The 16,526-nt window shown below is 56.6% G+C and overlaps 1 protein-coding gene across 3 annotated transcripts; it reads right to left on the bottom strand.

The window, feature by feature from the left end:
* Nucleotides 1-5,409: 5,409 nt before the first annotated feature.
* On the bottom strand, nucleotides 5,410-16,060 carry SLC37A2 (solute carrier family 37 member 2). 3 transcript variants are annotated; one of them, XM_074927360.1, is made up of 18 exons: nucleotides 15,974-16,060; nucleotides 13,725-13,806; nucleotides 13,548-13,635; nucleotides 13,129-13,207; nucleotides 12,780-12,915; nucleotides 12,264-12,340; nucleotides 12,002-12,168; nucleotides 11,129-11,166; nucleotides 10,710-10,892; nucleotides 10,469-10,559; nucleotides 10,328-10,390; nucleotides 9,761-9,846; nucleotides 8,813-8,861; nucleotides 8,428-8,501; nucleotides 7,536-7,614; nucleotides 7,365-7,462; nucleotides 7,004-7,068; nucleotides 6,675-6,717 (listed from the first exon to the last, which is right to left on the bottom strand). In XM_074927360.1, exons 1-18 carry the CDS (start codon nucleotides 16,030-16,032, stop codon nucleotides 6,675-6,677), a joined length of 1,557 nt encoding a protein of 518 aa, XP_074783461.1. In that variant the 5' UTR covers nucleotides 16,033-16,060. The 3 variants fall into 3 exon arrangements, with proteins under 3 accessions (XP_074783462.1, XP_074783461.1, XP_074783463.1); XM_074927362.1 differs by having other exon boundaries at nucleotides 10,710-10,874; XM_074927361.1 differs by lacking the exons at nucleotides 6,675-6,717; nucleotides 15,974-16,060 and adding an exon at nucleotides 5,410-5,627 and having other exon boundaries at nucleotides 13,725-13,889.
* Nucleotides 16,061-16,526: the final 466 nt, after the last annotated feature.

The following is a 16,526-nucleotide window of genomic DNA, read 5'->3' as shown; positions in this document are numbered from 1 at the left end:
CTAGGTCTTTATTTATTCTCCAGCAGCATCACCTTTTGCCACCCTTTGGTGACAGTGTCTCTGCAAACTGCCTTTTCCCCGTGGCAGACGTGCGGTTTTCTGGAAATTCAGCGTGTGGTTGGGGATTGTTTCCTCTGACTGGAAACTTGAGGTTTTGGAGCGGGGAGTGAACAACGTGCAAAATAATGCCAAAATGGGCAAATTAAAATCTCCCTTCTGCAAGGATGCAGAGGAAAGCCAGGTCTCGTCTCCCCGCGCTAAGGATCCTTCCAGCCCATGAAAAAAACCCTCTTGATTTTCACTGTGGTGATACCCGGGTGTCTCCTATAGGTGTCAGGACCCCACGTTGTTGCCCTGAGTGGGGAGCTGAAGGCTCACGGTTTCTGCTACCCTAAAATACAAAACCACTGCTCGCACCAGTGCGGATCGCTGGCTGAAGCTGCTAGTCCACTCAAACACCTTTCCTCTTGCGGGCTGGGGGGAAAAAAGCACTTTTTATGTTTTTCAGCAGCAGTGATGGGGTCAAATCCCATTTATCCCCCTATTTTTTCATGTAAACGGGAGGGCACAACCCTGCTGAAGCGGAGCGGGGAGGCTGGGCCGGGCTGGCAGCTGGCAGCGACCTCGCTCAGCCTCCTGCAAATCAATCTGTTGATAGCAGTGGCTCACACAGGCTGGCTGGCTGTATTAACTAGCAATAATTACTGCTTCGCGCCGTCTTAGCCATCGCTCAACAGCTGTGGTTTGTTTTCTTGCATGAAATCTCACAAGGTTTTTAAATCGCTTGCAGGAGAAAAGCATTTCAGTGACCTGGAGTGCCACAGGACCGTTTTGGAGCAGGGAAGGAGCCTTTCACATCCACACTGCACTGGGGAGAGACTCCTGGAGGTGCCCGACGGTGGTAAGGTGAGGTGAGTTGCATTTTCCAGTCCTGGAGGGATGGAGCCGATTGGCCTGTCGTGGTTGAGCAGGCACCGGGTCTTGCAGTGAGTTTGAAGCTGGGTACAAGACGGTGCCGAAGCCCTGAGCTGTGTTCAGGGGTAATACAGCCAAAAACCTGATGGCAAGAAACTCGCAGCTCTCATACAGACTTTTATTTTTTTCCTGTTTGCAGCTTTTTTTTTTTTTTTTTTTTCATTTTGAGCGGAAGATGATGAATGGTAAATAAAAGAACCAGCCAGCTCCTTCCAGCCCTGTCCTGCCAGCTGTCAGTCACAAAATATCACTATCAGGACATGAAAGATTAATAAGGCAGAGCTAGCAGGCTCGGAGACAACACTTCCCCTGCAGAAAATGCCCCAACACCCAGGAGCCCTAACTCGGTCAGCTAAAAACATGTAAGTACATTTCAAAAAAAGGCAGAGGAGAGGTGCCTCTACTTTTTGAGGTGTGTAAATGCTCAATCCCTTCCTATCCTGAAGCTTATGTCCAAGGGAGTTGAACTATCGTGTTAAGGAACACGCCGAGCATTTATGCAACACAAGTGCGTCAGGTCTCTTGGTGATTTTGAAGTTATGCCTGAAACAAAATTCATATTTAATTCATCATCTTAATAACATTTATGAACACGAAGCGGGTCTCGCAGCTCGCTCCAGCTCCATGCCTGCCATGTCTTTATTCCCCGTGCTTGTGCAAGAGCAGCGGGCTGGTTCAGAGCCTCGGCGAGGTTGCACTGACACACCGTGCGGGCCAGAGATGGCAGCATTCTGCCAGGCTTTGGGTCTGACAAACGCAGAAACCGCGGCAAAAGCAGCTGGGGCGCTAAAAAAAACCAACCCTCAAAAGCAGAAATGTGAAGCTTCTTCCAGTTTTGCACCGTAAATAAACTGAAGAGATTTGCTTTTTCCCTTCCCTTAATCTGTTTGTCCTGAAAATCAAAAGGCTTGTTGTGCAGCGGGTGTTTTGGGGAGAGCAGAGAGCAGTGCTGCAGGAGGGACACGGTGGCTCCTGCATGACGAGGCCATTTCAGTGTTTTCCCAAAAATCCCAGTAAGTGGAGAAAGAGTCTCATGTGCTTTTGCTCCCCCCAAGACATTTCGAGCTCCATCCTCATCCTTCACCACCCTTGGCAGCGGGGAACAACCGGCTGGATGAACTCAACCCGGTCTCTCTCTGTGTATTTATTTATTCTGGGCAATTCTGCTCCTCGCCGTGCAGGGGCTTTCCAGACGGTTCCTGTTTATTTTTGGGAAAGGAAAGACCACGTCAAGGAATTGGTATGAGCCAGAGTTGCTTTCCAACCAGCCCCAAATGGTGATTTTTTTTGCTGCTTTCCCCTACCCAAACCTTCAGCTCCTGGTGGATAACCTTTTGCTAGCACATCTACCTCCATCTAGCACCCTGATCATTTTTATTATTTCTTTTTTACAATTAATGTGTAGCAGGAGGGCAGGTTTGGCTTAAATCCCAACCTCTCAATTGCTGGCAAAGGTGTTGGGAGCTCAGAAGATGTTATAGCCAAGGAGCTGTGCTCCAGCCCAGCTTTCTCCCAAAACTGAGCAAATGATCCCAGCTTTCCTCTTGCAGGGTGGGAGTTGCTGGGTGCTCCGTGTCCTGAGGTGCAGGCGAGAAATCCTGTTAAATTCCAGCGAGAGAAACCTGCCATGCCAAAAGGGATGTTTGCACAAGATACCGTGCGCCCCAGGAGGAGGGTGGCCAAACTGTTTTCAGGTCAGGTGGGAAAACAAGTCCTTTTCCCCCCTAAATTCACTGTGTGGCTCGTTAGAAACAAACAGAGGTGCTCCTGCACCAGAATGCTGGTGCCCAGCTCATCACAGGCTCGAAAACAACCCTTTCCCCTGCTAAATTCCCTGCCTGGCTCGTTAGAAATGAGGCTGTGGACACAACTCGACAGGCGACCCGAGGGCAGCTGCTCCCTCCTGCCCGATGCCGAGCGGGGATGGAGGGAGAGCAAGTGTCTGCCGGAGAAACTCCTCTCCTTGATTTAAGGTCCTTGAATGACGGCAATTCCTCACGCCTCGTGCTGCGCTCTGCCGGCACTTAATTACCCTCGCTGGTAAAAGCTGGCCTCTTATTTCCACCTTGACTTTGCTGACTTCAGCTTCCCTGCTGTTGAATCCCACTTCGCCTTTGGCTGCTAATTAAAAAGCCCTTCAGCGTTTGCCGGCTGCTCCTTGCATAGGTAATTACGGACCGTGCCCCAGCCACCTCTTCACCTTCACAGCAGCCCGCTGGACCAGCCACATTCCTCCAAAAATACGTGCCACCCCTTTCCCAGCAAAGCCCCGCCGACACCGTATCGCCGTGGTGGGGGCTGTGGTGTCACCTGTAGAAAAACACTCCGGCTCTGCGTTTACCAAACAGGCTCCTAATGAGCTTGTTTCAGGTGTGAGATTTCTTTTTTTTTTTCCCGGCCGCGTGTTCGCGCTCCCCTGGCTCGCGCAGCCCCCTCGCCGCGACGCTGCGGAAGGGGCTCGTGGCGGGGGGGGAAAAAGCGGCGGCTCCTTCTCCGGGGAGGAGGAACGAGACGAGGTGAATCTTGCAGACTTCTCCCAGAGGAGCTCGGCTGGATTTAAACAGTCCTTTAGCTGGGGCAAACCCAGGGGATCCCCCCTTCCCCGCCTTCCCACCCACCCCCCAGTCTCTAAAATCTCAGCGAGATCTGGGGTTTTCTTTGGCATTTGGCTCCTTTTTTTATTTTTAAAGTTTAAAACTGCCGTGGGCCGTCTGCCCTTTCTCCTCACTCCCAGCAGCACAGCCAAGGCTGCTCAGACTTTCCAAACACGAGCGGGACGCGGCCCAGCCTAAATTTGTCCCGGAAAAACTATGAGCAGCTGAAAGAATAAGCGGTGGGGGGGGCGCGGTGGGGGGGGGGGGGGGCAGGGAAGGAAGAAAGAGGAAAAAAATACCAAACAAACAAACAAACTTGCTTTTGGAATAAGCCCCTTTGTGTGTCAGGGCTTGTGGGATTTTTGGCTTGGAAATGTATTTCAAGACCACCTGTCCTCCTCCACAAGGTGGATGGCAATTAAGCAAAGTGAACGCTCGGTCACACATGCCCCGAAAGAACCGTTCTCAGCCCAGTGCATCTCTGATGGCATCATTGTGCTGCCAGTGGCTTATTTGCCACAAGCCACAGAGCCTGGGGATGCCACAGGGTCAGCCCTGCGTCTCTGCTGAGGACAGACCCCGTTGTGATGCCTTTCCCTGTGGCTCCATCAGGATTCACCTCGGGGAGGGGGGTTGTTCCCAGGGAAAAAAGGGGCAGTTGGGGATTTTGCTTTTTCTCTGCCTGTCCCAACATTCCTCCTGCATTGTGCCAGAGGGATCTGCAGGCAACCAGCGAGTTTTCAAGCCTGTCAGCGTGAAGGGGACCGGAGGCCATCGCTGTCCAGCCACCTCGTACCCACCACTCTCCGAGCTGCCTGTCCTGCCCATGCCACTCCACTGCCTTGCAGGGGTTTACAGGGAGCTGATCCAACTGGCCAGCAGGTTTTCTTCTTTTTTTTTTTTTTTTTCTTTTTTTCCCCTTGGCTGATGAAATCAGCACTTAATAAAATCACATCAGGCCCAGATGTTTTCTCCTTGGGTTAAGATCCAAGGAGGTGAAGTCAATTAGAGTTCAGATTTATACCGGGCATAAACACAGCCCCTGGCACCCGGCGCTGCTCTCCCTGGGGCAGAGAGCCAGAGCCTGCCCAGGCGCAATCCTTCGATGGCGAGCAGGCTGGAAAACACACCCCATGGCTTGCAAACGCCCCAGCTCCTCGCATAGCAAAGTCGGGCCCCCCCCATGAGCGCACAATTGGCCCCCGCCTTAATCAAGAGTCACTGCTGGGGCCTCCCAAACCCACCTCTGCCAAGGGGAGCCCACAGGCTAGCAGTGGTGGTTTAACCTCCTGGGGACACCCCTGAGTGCCTGTCGCACAGCTCCTCCTAATTAGGGGGTGTCTAACGAAGACTGTGAGTCACCTGCGCTGGACGGAGAGCAGCTGTGGTGTGCGAGTGGCTGGGTTTTGTGGCCCAGGGGCTGATGCGTGGCTACGGGCCCTTCTTTGGGGTCTTAACGGTATGAATTGGGAATTGTAATAATCAGGAAAAATGCTGGTTTGTTGCTTTTTTTTTTTTCAGTGGGATGAGATGAGGAGCAAAACCACTTAATTTGGGCTCAGTGAAAAGCCTGGAGATGTCCTTCACATAGAATAAGCGGCGTTTTGTGGGTGAGGCAGTGCCTTAAGTGATTTTGTGCAGTTTTCCTGCTCTGATATCTGGAAATACCGAGCGCTGGGATGGGGCAGCCTGCACGTGGAGAAAAGCAAGAAGGGCACGATCACTGCCCCCAGGTTCATGCAGACCTGGCTGAGCCCCACCAGGAAAGGGCACGGAGTGGCAAACATAGATTTTGCATGTTTTTATTAATAAAACGGCCGACGGTGAAGAATCGGCCCAGAAAACCAGTCGGCCGGGGGGCCCTCGGATTGCTCCTCGCCGCTGCCTCCCTCCAAAGCAAACCCACGGTGGCCGAACGTGCCTGTGGGGCCATGGCTGAGGCCGTGCCTCGGCTCTGCCGAGACGGACGCGCTCCTGGCGTGCCCCAGCCTCTCTCCGCCCTCCAGACCTCTCTCAGCTCGGGGCGGCTCGCAGGGGGCAGGTCAAAACTCCTTAAACCTGCGGGGAGAGAAGCGAGCAGCTGAGCGCGGCGGGCGCCGTTGGGCAGGCCTTGGGATAAACGACGGGTGCTGCGGGGACACCGGAGAGATGGGAGGAGAAAAACGGTTCTGTCAGGAAACTCCAGCCCCATCTGCACTGCAAGCCTGGAGGAGAAGCAGGCGGGAGGAGGAGAACCAGCCACCATTTTGTCTCTGCAACGTCCCTCAGAAAAAAACCCCAGCATTTGTGCCTTCTCTCTGCCAGCTGCTCTGGAGATAATGTGCTCCCCAAAGCCTGCTAAGGTGTCGCAGAATTTCCACAGACTGAGCCAGCTGCTTTCCCCACCACAAAACAGCCCAATTTTGGTGCAAATGGGGACAGTGCCAACCCAGCCAGGACAGTCCTTGCCCCAGCCAGCCCTGACACAGTAGAGCGGAGCCTGACAGCCCTCCACCGGCGGCTGGAGAAGGAGATTTGGGCCGCACTTACCGCAGCACGAGGCCCAGACTATTGCTCTTTCACCTGCAAACACAAGACATAAAGGACCAAACGTTCGTGGGGGGTCCAGGCTCTGGCACCCTCACCACGGGGACTGCCTGTGGCCCCTTCCCCCTCAGTGCTCATGGTGGGGCTTCAGTGGCAACTGGAGCCAGGCTAGTGCTGATTTGGAGTTTATTTATACCCTCGCTGCAGTGATTTGGCCATGGATTTGATTAGCGAGCCCGGATTCTGTGTAATCAAGCTCATTAGCACAGGTGGGCAAGTCAGCCTATAAATTGGGCCGTTTCAAGTGCATTAATCAATACCAATCAATCGGGCATCTGGGCTGACATCTCGTCAGTCAGCTGGAGACAAGGACATGCTGCCCACCCACCCATCCATACTCTCTTCCCCAGCATCATGATTTGATCCTTTTGATTCCCAAATCTTGATCTTGGCCCTTAAATTATCAGGAGAGCGGCTATTTCTAGGCTGAGCCTGCCAAGCAAAACTCAAAATCAGGGCGAATCAGGCTTGGCATTTGCATTTAATCCTCAGGGCTCAAGCAGAGATACTCACACCGAGCTACTTCCCGTCCAGCACTGACTCTGTTAGCTGCACACTAGAGCTACAAAGACACAAGGACGGCGTGTTTAGCACCAGGAGAGTTCCATAAGGTGTGAGCAGATGGCTAAAACCCCCCAGGTGCTGCCCTGGCTTGAGGTGGAAATGTCTCTTTGTGCCCGCAGGAGCAAGACAGGCGTCAGGGAGACGGCCTGGTGAAGCCCGACGCGATGCCCACGCGGAGCTGCAGCAGTGACAGCAAGGGATAACAAACGTCTTTCCGGAGCGGCACCGAGGCCATGTTTTGGCATGGCGGGACCGGAGGCCGCCCCGGGGCGGTACGTACGTACCCTCTCTTCCTCGCCATATAGCCACACCACCCGCGGACCTCTTTGACCACCACACGAGCGAGGAGCTGCGAGAGGAAAGAAAGGTGGAGGTTTGTCATGGGGCAGAGGGTCTGCAGCCACCAGCCTCAGCGTGAGCGTTTCTGTCACCAGGAAATAAATTTCAAGGCTCTTCCTAGGGAAGATGGCACTAAAACCGTGTCTGGAGGAGGTCAGTGGGAAAAGCCAAGTGAATGGACACAGAGGTTTGGCTTTGTGAGTCACGCTGTCTCCCGAGGACCGCCCCTGCCCTCCACCAGCAAGCGGGCTATGAAAAGGGACCTCTTGAATATCCAGGGTAGCAAGACGCTGATCTGGGACCTACCAGGCAAGCCAAGACGTCAGCCGCTATCAACATGTAGAAGACGTTATTCCAGCCCGTGGGGGAGATGAGCCCTGCGAGCAGCGGCCCCAGCGCGGCACCTGCGAGGGCACATGAACCACGTTAGAAGATGGGGACCAAGACCCCTGCTCGGCCTCCCCCAGCCCTACGTACCTATAGATCCTGTGCCATCGATAATGGCTGTGACAGTAGAAAGGGCTTTGGCGTTTCCTTTGAGAGACTCGTGGGTTCCCTGTAGGGACAAAGGAATCCCAGAATCATCTCAGTTGGACAAGCCCTTGAAGCTCCTCCAGTGACACCATGACCCTCACCTTGACCGTTCCCAACTCCCCCAGATCCCTCAGCGCTGGCTCAGCCCGACTCTTCAACCCCTCCAGGGATCCCGGGGACTCCCCCCCTGCCCTGGGCAGCCCATTCCAATGCCCAACAGCCCCTTCTGCACAGAAATCCTTCCTCAGAGACAGCCTGACCCTGCCCTGGGCAGCTTGAGGCCATTCCCTCGGGGCCTGGCGCTGGCTCCTTGGCTCCAGAGACTCATCCCCCCTCTCTGCCCCCTCCTGGCAGGGAGTTGCAGAGGGCCAGGAGGTCTCCCCTCAGCCTCCTCTTCTCTAGACTAAAAAAAACCCAGTTCCTTCAAAACATAAGGAGGAAAAGCAGCTTCAGGATCCACAGCCAGTCCCAGCATGAGGCCGTTCACACCCCGGGCAGCGATTTCCATGTATCAGCCTGCAGCCAAACTATGGCAAAACCAGAACTGCCAACAGTGGGCAGCAATCCTGGGTGATTTCCCAGCAAATTTTTCCACTCTGTGCTTAGAGGGAGATGCAGCAGGGCTGAAGCAGTGTCACGCGGTCAAGGGGGAAGAACAATAGGAAAAAAGCTGTGTTTAAGGGGGAGTGTGTTTAAGCATGAGGTGTGACAGCCCTGCCCTTCTCTGGTGGGTGTTGGAAAACAAAGCCAAAGTGCAAAAATCCCAGGAAATATCCCTCCAGGAAGGAGGGAGCAGCCTTTGGGCGTGCAAAGGAGTCCGAGTTGTGCATCTTACCAAATCTGCCGAAACCGCCGTCGTGATGAGAGCATAGGGCCCGTTAACCAGAGCGCCACAGACAATCAGCATCGCTGCCAGGAACGAGACAGCCGTGGAGGTACCCGGGAAGAGATTAAATCTTTTCAGTGCAGGGAGCAGCAGGACATCGGGTCTGTCGTCCCCGGCCCACGCGCGGACATTGCTCTCCTGCGCATCCACTACCTGCTCCTTTTCCCCACGGGAGATCCCACCCAGCAGGCAGCGAACGCTCACCCGGCACCACCCTCCCCCAAATCCTAGACTGGGAGCCTGGCTCAAGAGGAGAAATAAAGGCAGGTGAATCTGCAGCATCTCCCATCGCCCCTTCGGTGAGGGGAGCTGGCTGCACCGAGTAGCTCCTTACCTATTGATGTGCCGATACCATTCTGGCCAACATGGTTATACAGGAACAGCTGGAAAAGAGACATGAGATGAACCACTTACAGCTATTCCAGCTGTTTTCCTAAGTGTTTTCCCTGCAGCAGCACCCTGGGGACAGGACGGATGAAGGTGGGGATGTGAATTATCGCCGGCACCAAGCTTTGCAGACCCCCCCCTGAAGAGGGAGCGCCAGCCGGGATGGGGAGCTGAGCGCGCCCTTGGCTCCGTGTCCCGCCGTCTGCCTGCCAGATGAAATACCTGGCAGCTGGCAAACGGAGGTGCTGCTGCGATTTACGGCCCGGCGAGGCTCGCGTGCCTCCCCGCCGCCTGAAGTCAGACGGTAATTTGCCCCGCCAGTGCTATCGAGGGGACGCGGACGTGACGCGGCCTCTCCGCTTTTCAGCGCGTGCCAGTTTCTTCAGAGGGGAGAAGCTTGCGACCCCGAGCCAGCCAGGCTTGGGTTACAGCTAATTAGCTGCGTTTTTTTGCGGCAGCAAAGCCAAACAAGCTCCATGCAGGTGCTTGGGAAGAACTGTCCCGGCCAAGCACCGGTGGAGCATGAGGTCATTGGCACAGGGGCTTTCGGGGTGCAGAGCAAAGAGGTGGAAGCTGGACCGGTTCAGTGGGACCCCCAAAGCTTCAAGACAGAGCAGAGTTATGGTGAGATGGAGGAAAAACAAGAAAAAAAACTAAAGGGGATTTTTTTAGCTGTCAAAGATTCCACAGCCCCCTCCCAGCCTCCAGATGTGGACATCCACCCCAGCACCATCTGGGCACGTGGTTCGATCCCAGCTCTCTCAGCCGAGCGCGTGACCAGCTCATCCCATCCTCGGGAAGAGGAAGGCAGCCGTGACTCAAAAGAGCCGGAGGAGAGGAAACCCTCATGACTGTTTGTTTGTTCTTTTTCTTTTTTCCCCACATGGCAACTCACCATGGGAGCGGCGACGACCAGCATCACGCAGCACGTGGTGGCCCTGCCGCCCGTGTAGTCAGAGATGAGGCCGGCAAAGATACCCCCTGAAAGAAGGAGTCGCAGGCATTGGTCACGCTGCCCCAGCAGCAAATTTCACCCTGGCATAACCCAAAATCCAACAGGATGCCACACTGTAATGTTTTTTCATCCCCCATCTTTTCAGTCAGATGCCCCCAAGGTTAAATATAATATCAGAGCAAAGAGTTTTGTTTATCCCTGCTGCTTTCTCCCTGCAGATGGTTTCCCTACACCTGCATGCAGCTCTGGTCCCCCCCCATCCTTCCAAAATGTTTTATTTTGCCAAGAAAAAGGAGAGCCTGAGCAAACGAGCCCCAAGGAAAGGTGTTGCAATGGTTGCCTGGATGGCAAAATAAAAGCGAGGGGCATTTCCTGCTTTCTGAGCACTATGGATGCCGAATAAACCTCGCTGTGGTGCTCCAGGGAAAGGGACAGTGTTACTGACAAAGCGCTCCTGGGGAGGGGACTTGTCCCCAAACCAGCCCTCTGCTGGGCTACGTGACGAACCTAAAATGCCCCCGACGTCGAAGAGGGTCGACAGGTCCCCGGCTTCCTTGGCACCGAAATGAGCTGTGGGGAGAGGAGAGGGGTGAGGAGATGCTCCCCCTTGGCAGGCTCACTCCCACCTCGCCGTCCTCCAAAACTCACCGACGTTCACGATGTAGAGGGGCAGCCAGTACAGGAAGGTGTAGCTCACCAGCTTGGCAAACAGCAGGCAAAGGGAGAACTCCACCACGCCCTGGGGAGAGAGGAGAAGACATCAGAGGAGCCCAGCCTCCTCTGGATGGTGGTTTTCTGCCCTGTAGGCACCAGGTTGATGGGGTGAGCTGCCCTGGCTTTGCTCTTCCCCCCCTCCCCGTCACAACGCAAGGGCTGTCTTGTGACTCACAGGTATCCGGAGGGCCCCGAGGAAGCTGATGGCTTCGGGCTCCTCGGCTGGCTCCTTGGGGCTGTCGGAGCGATCCGTGCTGCTCTGCCCCGAGATGCTCAGTGGCCCCTCATTGGAGGTGACCGCCTCAGGATCCTTCTCATTGGTGGTCACTCCTCTAGCGTCCTCCTCGTCAGAGGCCATCTAAAAGCAAACCAAAATCAGGAGATGTGGCTCTCATTGCTGGAAGGGGCTGAGTTGTCAGATTCACTGCCGGGATGTGACCCGGAGGATGCTCACATTGGAACAGCAACAAGCATCCTCTGAGATAACTGAACATCACTCTAGTGTCTGATGTTATACCTGCCACCCCAGTTGTTTTGCTGTAAATGGAGCAACTACCCAGCCCAGGACAAGCCCTGGGAATTGGTTCAACTCACGTGATGCAGAGGTGGGCTGCAGCCGACGTCCTCGGGATCTGCAGGGAGAAGGGAAATCCTGTGAGAGCTGGGACCAGCCCCCCTCCGCCTGCTCTCCCTCCAGCATCTACAGGGGAGAAATGTGGGGCTGGGAGACCCACAGAATCATCTGGGTTGGAAAAGCCCTTGAAGCTCCTCCAGTCCAACCATGACCCTCACCCTGACCGTTCCCAACTCCCCCAGATCCCTCAGCGCTGGCTCAGCCCGACTCTTCAACCCCTCCAGGGATCCCGGGGACTCCCCCCTGCCCTGGGCAGCCCATCCCAACGCCCAACAGCCCCTTCTGCACAGAAATCCTTCCTCAGAGCCAGCCTGACCCTGCCCTGGGCAGCTTGAGGCCATTCCCTCGGGGCCTGGCGCTGGGGTCTTGGCTCCAGAGACTCATCCCCCCTCTCTGCCCCCTCCTGGCAGGGAGTTGCAGAGGGCCAGGAGGTCTCCCCTCAGCCTCCTCTTCTCCAGACTGAACCCCCCCAGTTCCCCCAGCCGCTCCCCAGCAGACCTGTGCTCCAGACCCTGCCCCAGCTCCGTTGCCCTTCTCTGGACACACTCAAAAATCCCCAGGGTTGGGCTGCATCTCCGTGTACACACTTCCTGGCAGCAAAAAACCCTAGTAAAATCCCAAAGCACTTCCCAGATGTTTCTTAGAAAGACAGGTTGAGGAGTGACTGGCACAGGCTGCCTGGATGGCCCCATGGTGGTCAGCTCCACATCCCACAAACTGGAAATAAGTGTTTGGAGTTGCCAAAAATGCTTGGAGATGGGCAAAGAGAAAAATTCCGGCTTGTGGCGCAACTGATCCTGGCATTATGCTGTGCTCCAGCTCACGGCACTCACACTCCACGAGGAAGAAGAAGCAGATGATGCCCATGACAGCGATGATGATGCCAGGCACGACGAAGGACAGGCCCCAGGCGGAGGAAACCCAGACGCCGGCGATGAGTGACCCTAAGATGTTGCCGACGGAGGTGTGGGAGTTCCAGATGCCCATGATCAAACCTCTCCTGGCGGGGACAGATCCGTGCTCGATATCACCACAGTGGCTGCTGAGCCCAACAGGGAGCAGGACCGGGGCAGGACGCGGCGGCAAAAAACTCACTTTCCCTTCCCAAACCAGTTCCCGACACAGGCCACGACGGAGGGCCAGCCGGTCGTCTGCACCAGCCCGTTGCAAACCTGGCAAGAGACGGGCAACATCACTCAGCGCCCTTGGGCACCCGGCAAGCACCGGCTTGATCCACAGCCCCTGCGCCGTTTCAGGCAGCCGGCTTCAAAAATAGCCACCCCCAGCCCAAAGCTGTCCAGAAAACACTCAGTTTGGGTTGTTGGTTTTTTTTTTTTTTCTGGCTGGGGCAATCCCGGAGCTGTTCCCCTTGGCTAAATCAGGAGCGAGCGGTGTTGCTAAATCGGCCGCCTCTGCTTAGTGAGATGGGCGCGCCCGGTGGTTTCGGCACCCACACCACACGCAACCGGGTTTTGCGGGGAGTGGAAATGCCCAGCGTTCTCCCGCTCGGAATCTGGGCCAGCGTCCCCATCCCCAAAAGCCACCAAAAAAACAGGATGAGGCCGTGGCAATAAAAACCCAGAGCCTGGGCACCCTCCAGCGCCGACACACCTGCATCACGATGAAGTACCAGAGGACATGGATGTCCCAGAAGTAGCCGAGGCCGAAGAGCGCGGTGAAGAGCCCACTCAGCACCATCCCCCCCGACAGGTAGTAGCGCAGGGGGAGGCGCTCCCCAAAAATGCCGCTGCAGAGAGAGGGAAGAGCGAGGAGAGGAGCTGTCACGGGTGATACCACTGACGGGCGTTCTCACACCGAGCTGCTGCCCAAATCCCGAGCAGCTCCCAGCGCCTGGCTGCTTTCCCGTGAGCATGACCCCAGCCTGATGGAAACCAGTTTCCTGGCAGACTGGTGCAAACTGGTGTTGAGGGAAAGAGAGGGGTGCAAAGGACCTGAGTACCTGATAAACATCCCGATGGCGTAAGCCACCAGGAAGGCGTTATCCAGCGCCCCAAAAAGCTCCTTGTAGTTGTCCCCATCTGGAAAAGCAATATTAGACTCATGTCAGCCTGGCTCCCATCTTATTTTCCCTCCCTGTGGCTGCTTGTCCTCATCCCTGTCCCCAAAACCTTCCTCTGCGGGTTCTTGGAGTGTGGCGTTGGGACCCCGTCCCATCCCAGCCCGTTTTGCCACCCATTGCTGCCCTTTGGCCCAGGGACATGGGGCAGATGCGCACCGCTTAATTACCTCCGGGTGCCTAATGAGCAGCTGGCCCCCTGCCAAGATCTCAAGCCACGACCTGGCTTAGGACATGGGGGGGAGCCTGTCTTGTCTGCCATGAGTTTTGGGGGTCGGGGGGGGGCGTGGTGTCAGCCTTACCGAAGGGTGCCCAGCTGCACCATGTGCTGCTGTTGGAGTCATTACGGGGGTTCGGGCCCAAGGCTGAGCAATTGGGGTGCAGCTGGCTCTGTGGGGAGAGAGAAGGGGTGACATCAGGATGCCCTGTCCCCCCCCCATGTCCCCTCTCCCCACCACTGGGGCAAGGCTGGAGCTAACCTTGACAATGCTGATGGGTTTTCGGGAGAGGTGGTAGCTGGTGTAGCAGAGGAAGGTCAGCACCAGCGTCAGGCCCCGATACCTGCGGGGTGACAGGAGCGGAGAGGTCAGGGCTGGGGGGGACAAGGCCAGGGACAGGGCTGGGTGGCCTGTCCCCATCGCAGCTGGCACCACCCAGCCCAGCAGGGGTGTCTCTGATACCTCCAGCCCCAGGGTCAGCTGTGCCTTTCCTTCCCCTCCCCAAAATTCATGGGTTTTTTGAGAAAAGTATCAGGTGAGGGGGATGAGAACCACCACTGGGCCAGGTTGACTCCGCATGCCATTTCTGGACATGCACAGACAGCTCTGCCGCTGTTTAACCCATCAGGGTCTTAGGAAAGGGGAGAAACGGGATCATTGCTGCTTCTTTCCCTCACAAAGGTCCCCCTCCTTCCACCAGATGGGTGAGCTGAACCGGCTCAGCCGAGCCTGGTGGGGGTCAGCCGGCCCACCCGAAATGGCCAAGGAGGCGACTTAAAAAGATGAGCTGAGCTTTGGGAGAAGGGAGCACCGATGGGTGTTTCCCCTCCTTGAAACCGCGGGCTGAGCAAGCGCCTTCCGCATGTCACGGGTGGAAACAGGGCACGAGATCGCGGCTGATTCAGCATCGTTAAAGGCAAACTGGAAAAAAAAAGGGGGGGGATGCCCCAAGCAACCCCCGCTCCAGTTTCTCCACCACCTACTGACTTTATCCCTTTTGCTTTAATTAAATGCAAGAAAATGGGGGAAAATAGGGGAAAAAATGGGGTTTAGGCTTAGGGGTGGGGATGCTGCTCCCAGCAAAGCTGATGGATAAAGTCTGGAGAATCCTAAACAGGATCCAGCTCCCTCGGGAGCGGGATGAGCACCTCTGAGGGGCCCTATCCTGCACCCAGGGAAGATGGTGCAGAGGGGTTTGTGGCAGCGCAGAGGATGTGAGCCGTCGGGTGGCTGCGGCACAGTGAAGTGTCACGGGGTTACTTCAAGTTTAGAAAGGAGTAGGAAAAAAAAAAAAAAAGCCGCCTTTTTATTTTTTTCGTTTTCCTTCTGTTTTAGCCCGTCCTGCTCCTCTTTGCAGTTTCACTTCTTCGCAAAAAACTGCAGCACTGACAGACACCCTGCAAATAAGACACCCTGCAAATACCAGGGCAGCTCTTTGTTCCAGGACACTGGCTCCAAGACTGCACCTCAGCTAAAAAATCCCTGGTTCCCACCCCAAAAAAATACCTAAACACACACCCCCCCCCCCCAAATCAGTGCTAATGACTGCGGGGTGATTTGAGGGAAGCAGAGAGAAGGGGAAGTGTGGTACCTGCCTCGGCTGGCTGCTTGGTTTGGTTTGGGGTTTTTTTACCACACATGTTCTGGCAGGGAAAATTGCAGCTGATGCAAAAGCAGGGGGGTTTGTTTGGCAACAGGCTTCCAAAAATGTATTAAATAAAATTAAACCCGCAGTGGGCTCGTCACCTCGCCAAAAGGGCGGGCAGCCGGTGGGATCTGTGTTGGCCACATCCCGGCAGATTTAGAGGGCGAGGGCCTGACGCGTGCGGAGGGATGGCTCGAGGCTCACCGGGTGCTGCTGCCCGTCTTGGGGACCCCCCCGTGTCCCTCCTGCCATCCCCCCCGTGCCTGAGTGGGGCCCAGGGCCCTGCGCCCCCGGGATGGGCCCAAGCCCCTGGGCTCATGGCCAGTGCTGCTCTGGGTGGACCCGGTGCCCGAAGGATGATGCTGGTCCTTGGGCAAGTGACCCCCAGCCCGGTGCTGGTCCCCAGGCAAGTGACCCCTGGTCCAGGGCCAGTCCCTCTCCTGATGCCAGACCCCAGGCAAGTGACCCCTATCCCAGTGCCGGTCCCTGGGCAAGTGATCCCTGGTCCAGGGCTGGTCTCCAGGCAAGTGACCCCCATCCCGATGCTAGCTCCTAGCCCGGTGCGGGTCCCTGGGCAAGTGACCCTGAGACCGGTCCCAGTAGTCCCCAGGCAAGCGACCCCCATCCCGGTGCCGGTCCCCAGCACAGTGCCGGTTCCCGGGCAAGCGGCCCCTGGTCCAGGGCCAGTCCCCATCCTTGTGTCAGTCCCCAGGCAAGTGACCCCCGTCCAGACGCCTGTCCCCCGCCCGGTGCTGGTCCCCGGGCAAGTGACCCCCAGCCCGGTTCCTGTCCCCAGCCCGGTGCCGGTCGCTCCCCGTCCCCGGTGCCCCCCCAGCCCCGGCGCAGCGCGCCGGTCCCCGCTCACCGGCTGTCCCGGGGGAGGGCTCGGAGCAGGCGGACGCCGGGGGCGAGCTCTGCCCTCATGGCGGGCGGCGGCCGAGCTGCGGGTTCCCCCGCGCGGCTCCTTTTCACCGCCCCGCGGGGCCGCTGCTCCCCGCCCCCGGGCCCGCCCCGACTCCTGCCCGCGGAGCCCCTCGCCCGTCCTCCCCTCCGGCCCGAGGTGCGACACCGGAGCGTCCCCTCGGTCCCCAGCTCCGGTTAAAGCTAAAACCGACTTAAAACCCGGCTCGACGGAGGGAAAAGCAAAGCTGGGCAGCGGGAGGAGGGGGGGATGCTCCCTGCACCCACTCCCCTCCCCGGGGCTCCAGGATTTTCCCTGGATGTTGTTTTTCCAGCTGAAAATGCCACTTTTTAACTTTTCCACTCACTTTTCCATCACCCCCCGAAAGTGCTTTGGTGCCCTGATTTTGGCTAAGCCACCCTAGCCTTACTTTTGGGTTTATTTAGAGGGACTTGGGGAGTCCCCCTCTCCTCTCCCCTGGCTTTCACACCAGGAGAAACACCCCCCGCCCCCCCTC

The sequence above is a fragment of the Athene noctua genome, chromosome 26 (genome assembly GCF_965140245.1).
Source record: "Athene noctua chromosome 26, bAthNoc1.hap1.1, whole genome shotgun sequence".
Taxonomy (NCBI): Eukaryota; Metazoa; Chordata; class Aves; order Strigiformes; family Strigidae; genus Athene; species Athene noctua.
Note: the sequence above shows the minus strand (reverse complement) of the source record. Positions and strands in the feature narration are given on the sequence as shown.

Bases quoted from the DNA above. Each gene is read 5' to 3' on its own strand.
- SLC37A2 (XM_074927360.1), bottom strand. From the start codon at position 16,032: ATGAGGGCAGAGCTCGCCCCCGGCGTCCGCCTGCTCCGAGCCCTCCCC. The intron at 8,862-9,760 runs GTGAGTTGCCAT...TCTCTTTTCCAG, and splicing joins TGGTCGTCGCCGCTCCCATG to CTGTTCCTGTATAACCATGT. The intron at 7,463-7,535 runs GTACGTAGGGCT...GTGCCCTCGCAG, and splicing joins CGATGGCACAGGATCTATAG to GTGCCGCGCTGGGGCCGCTG.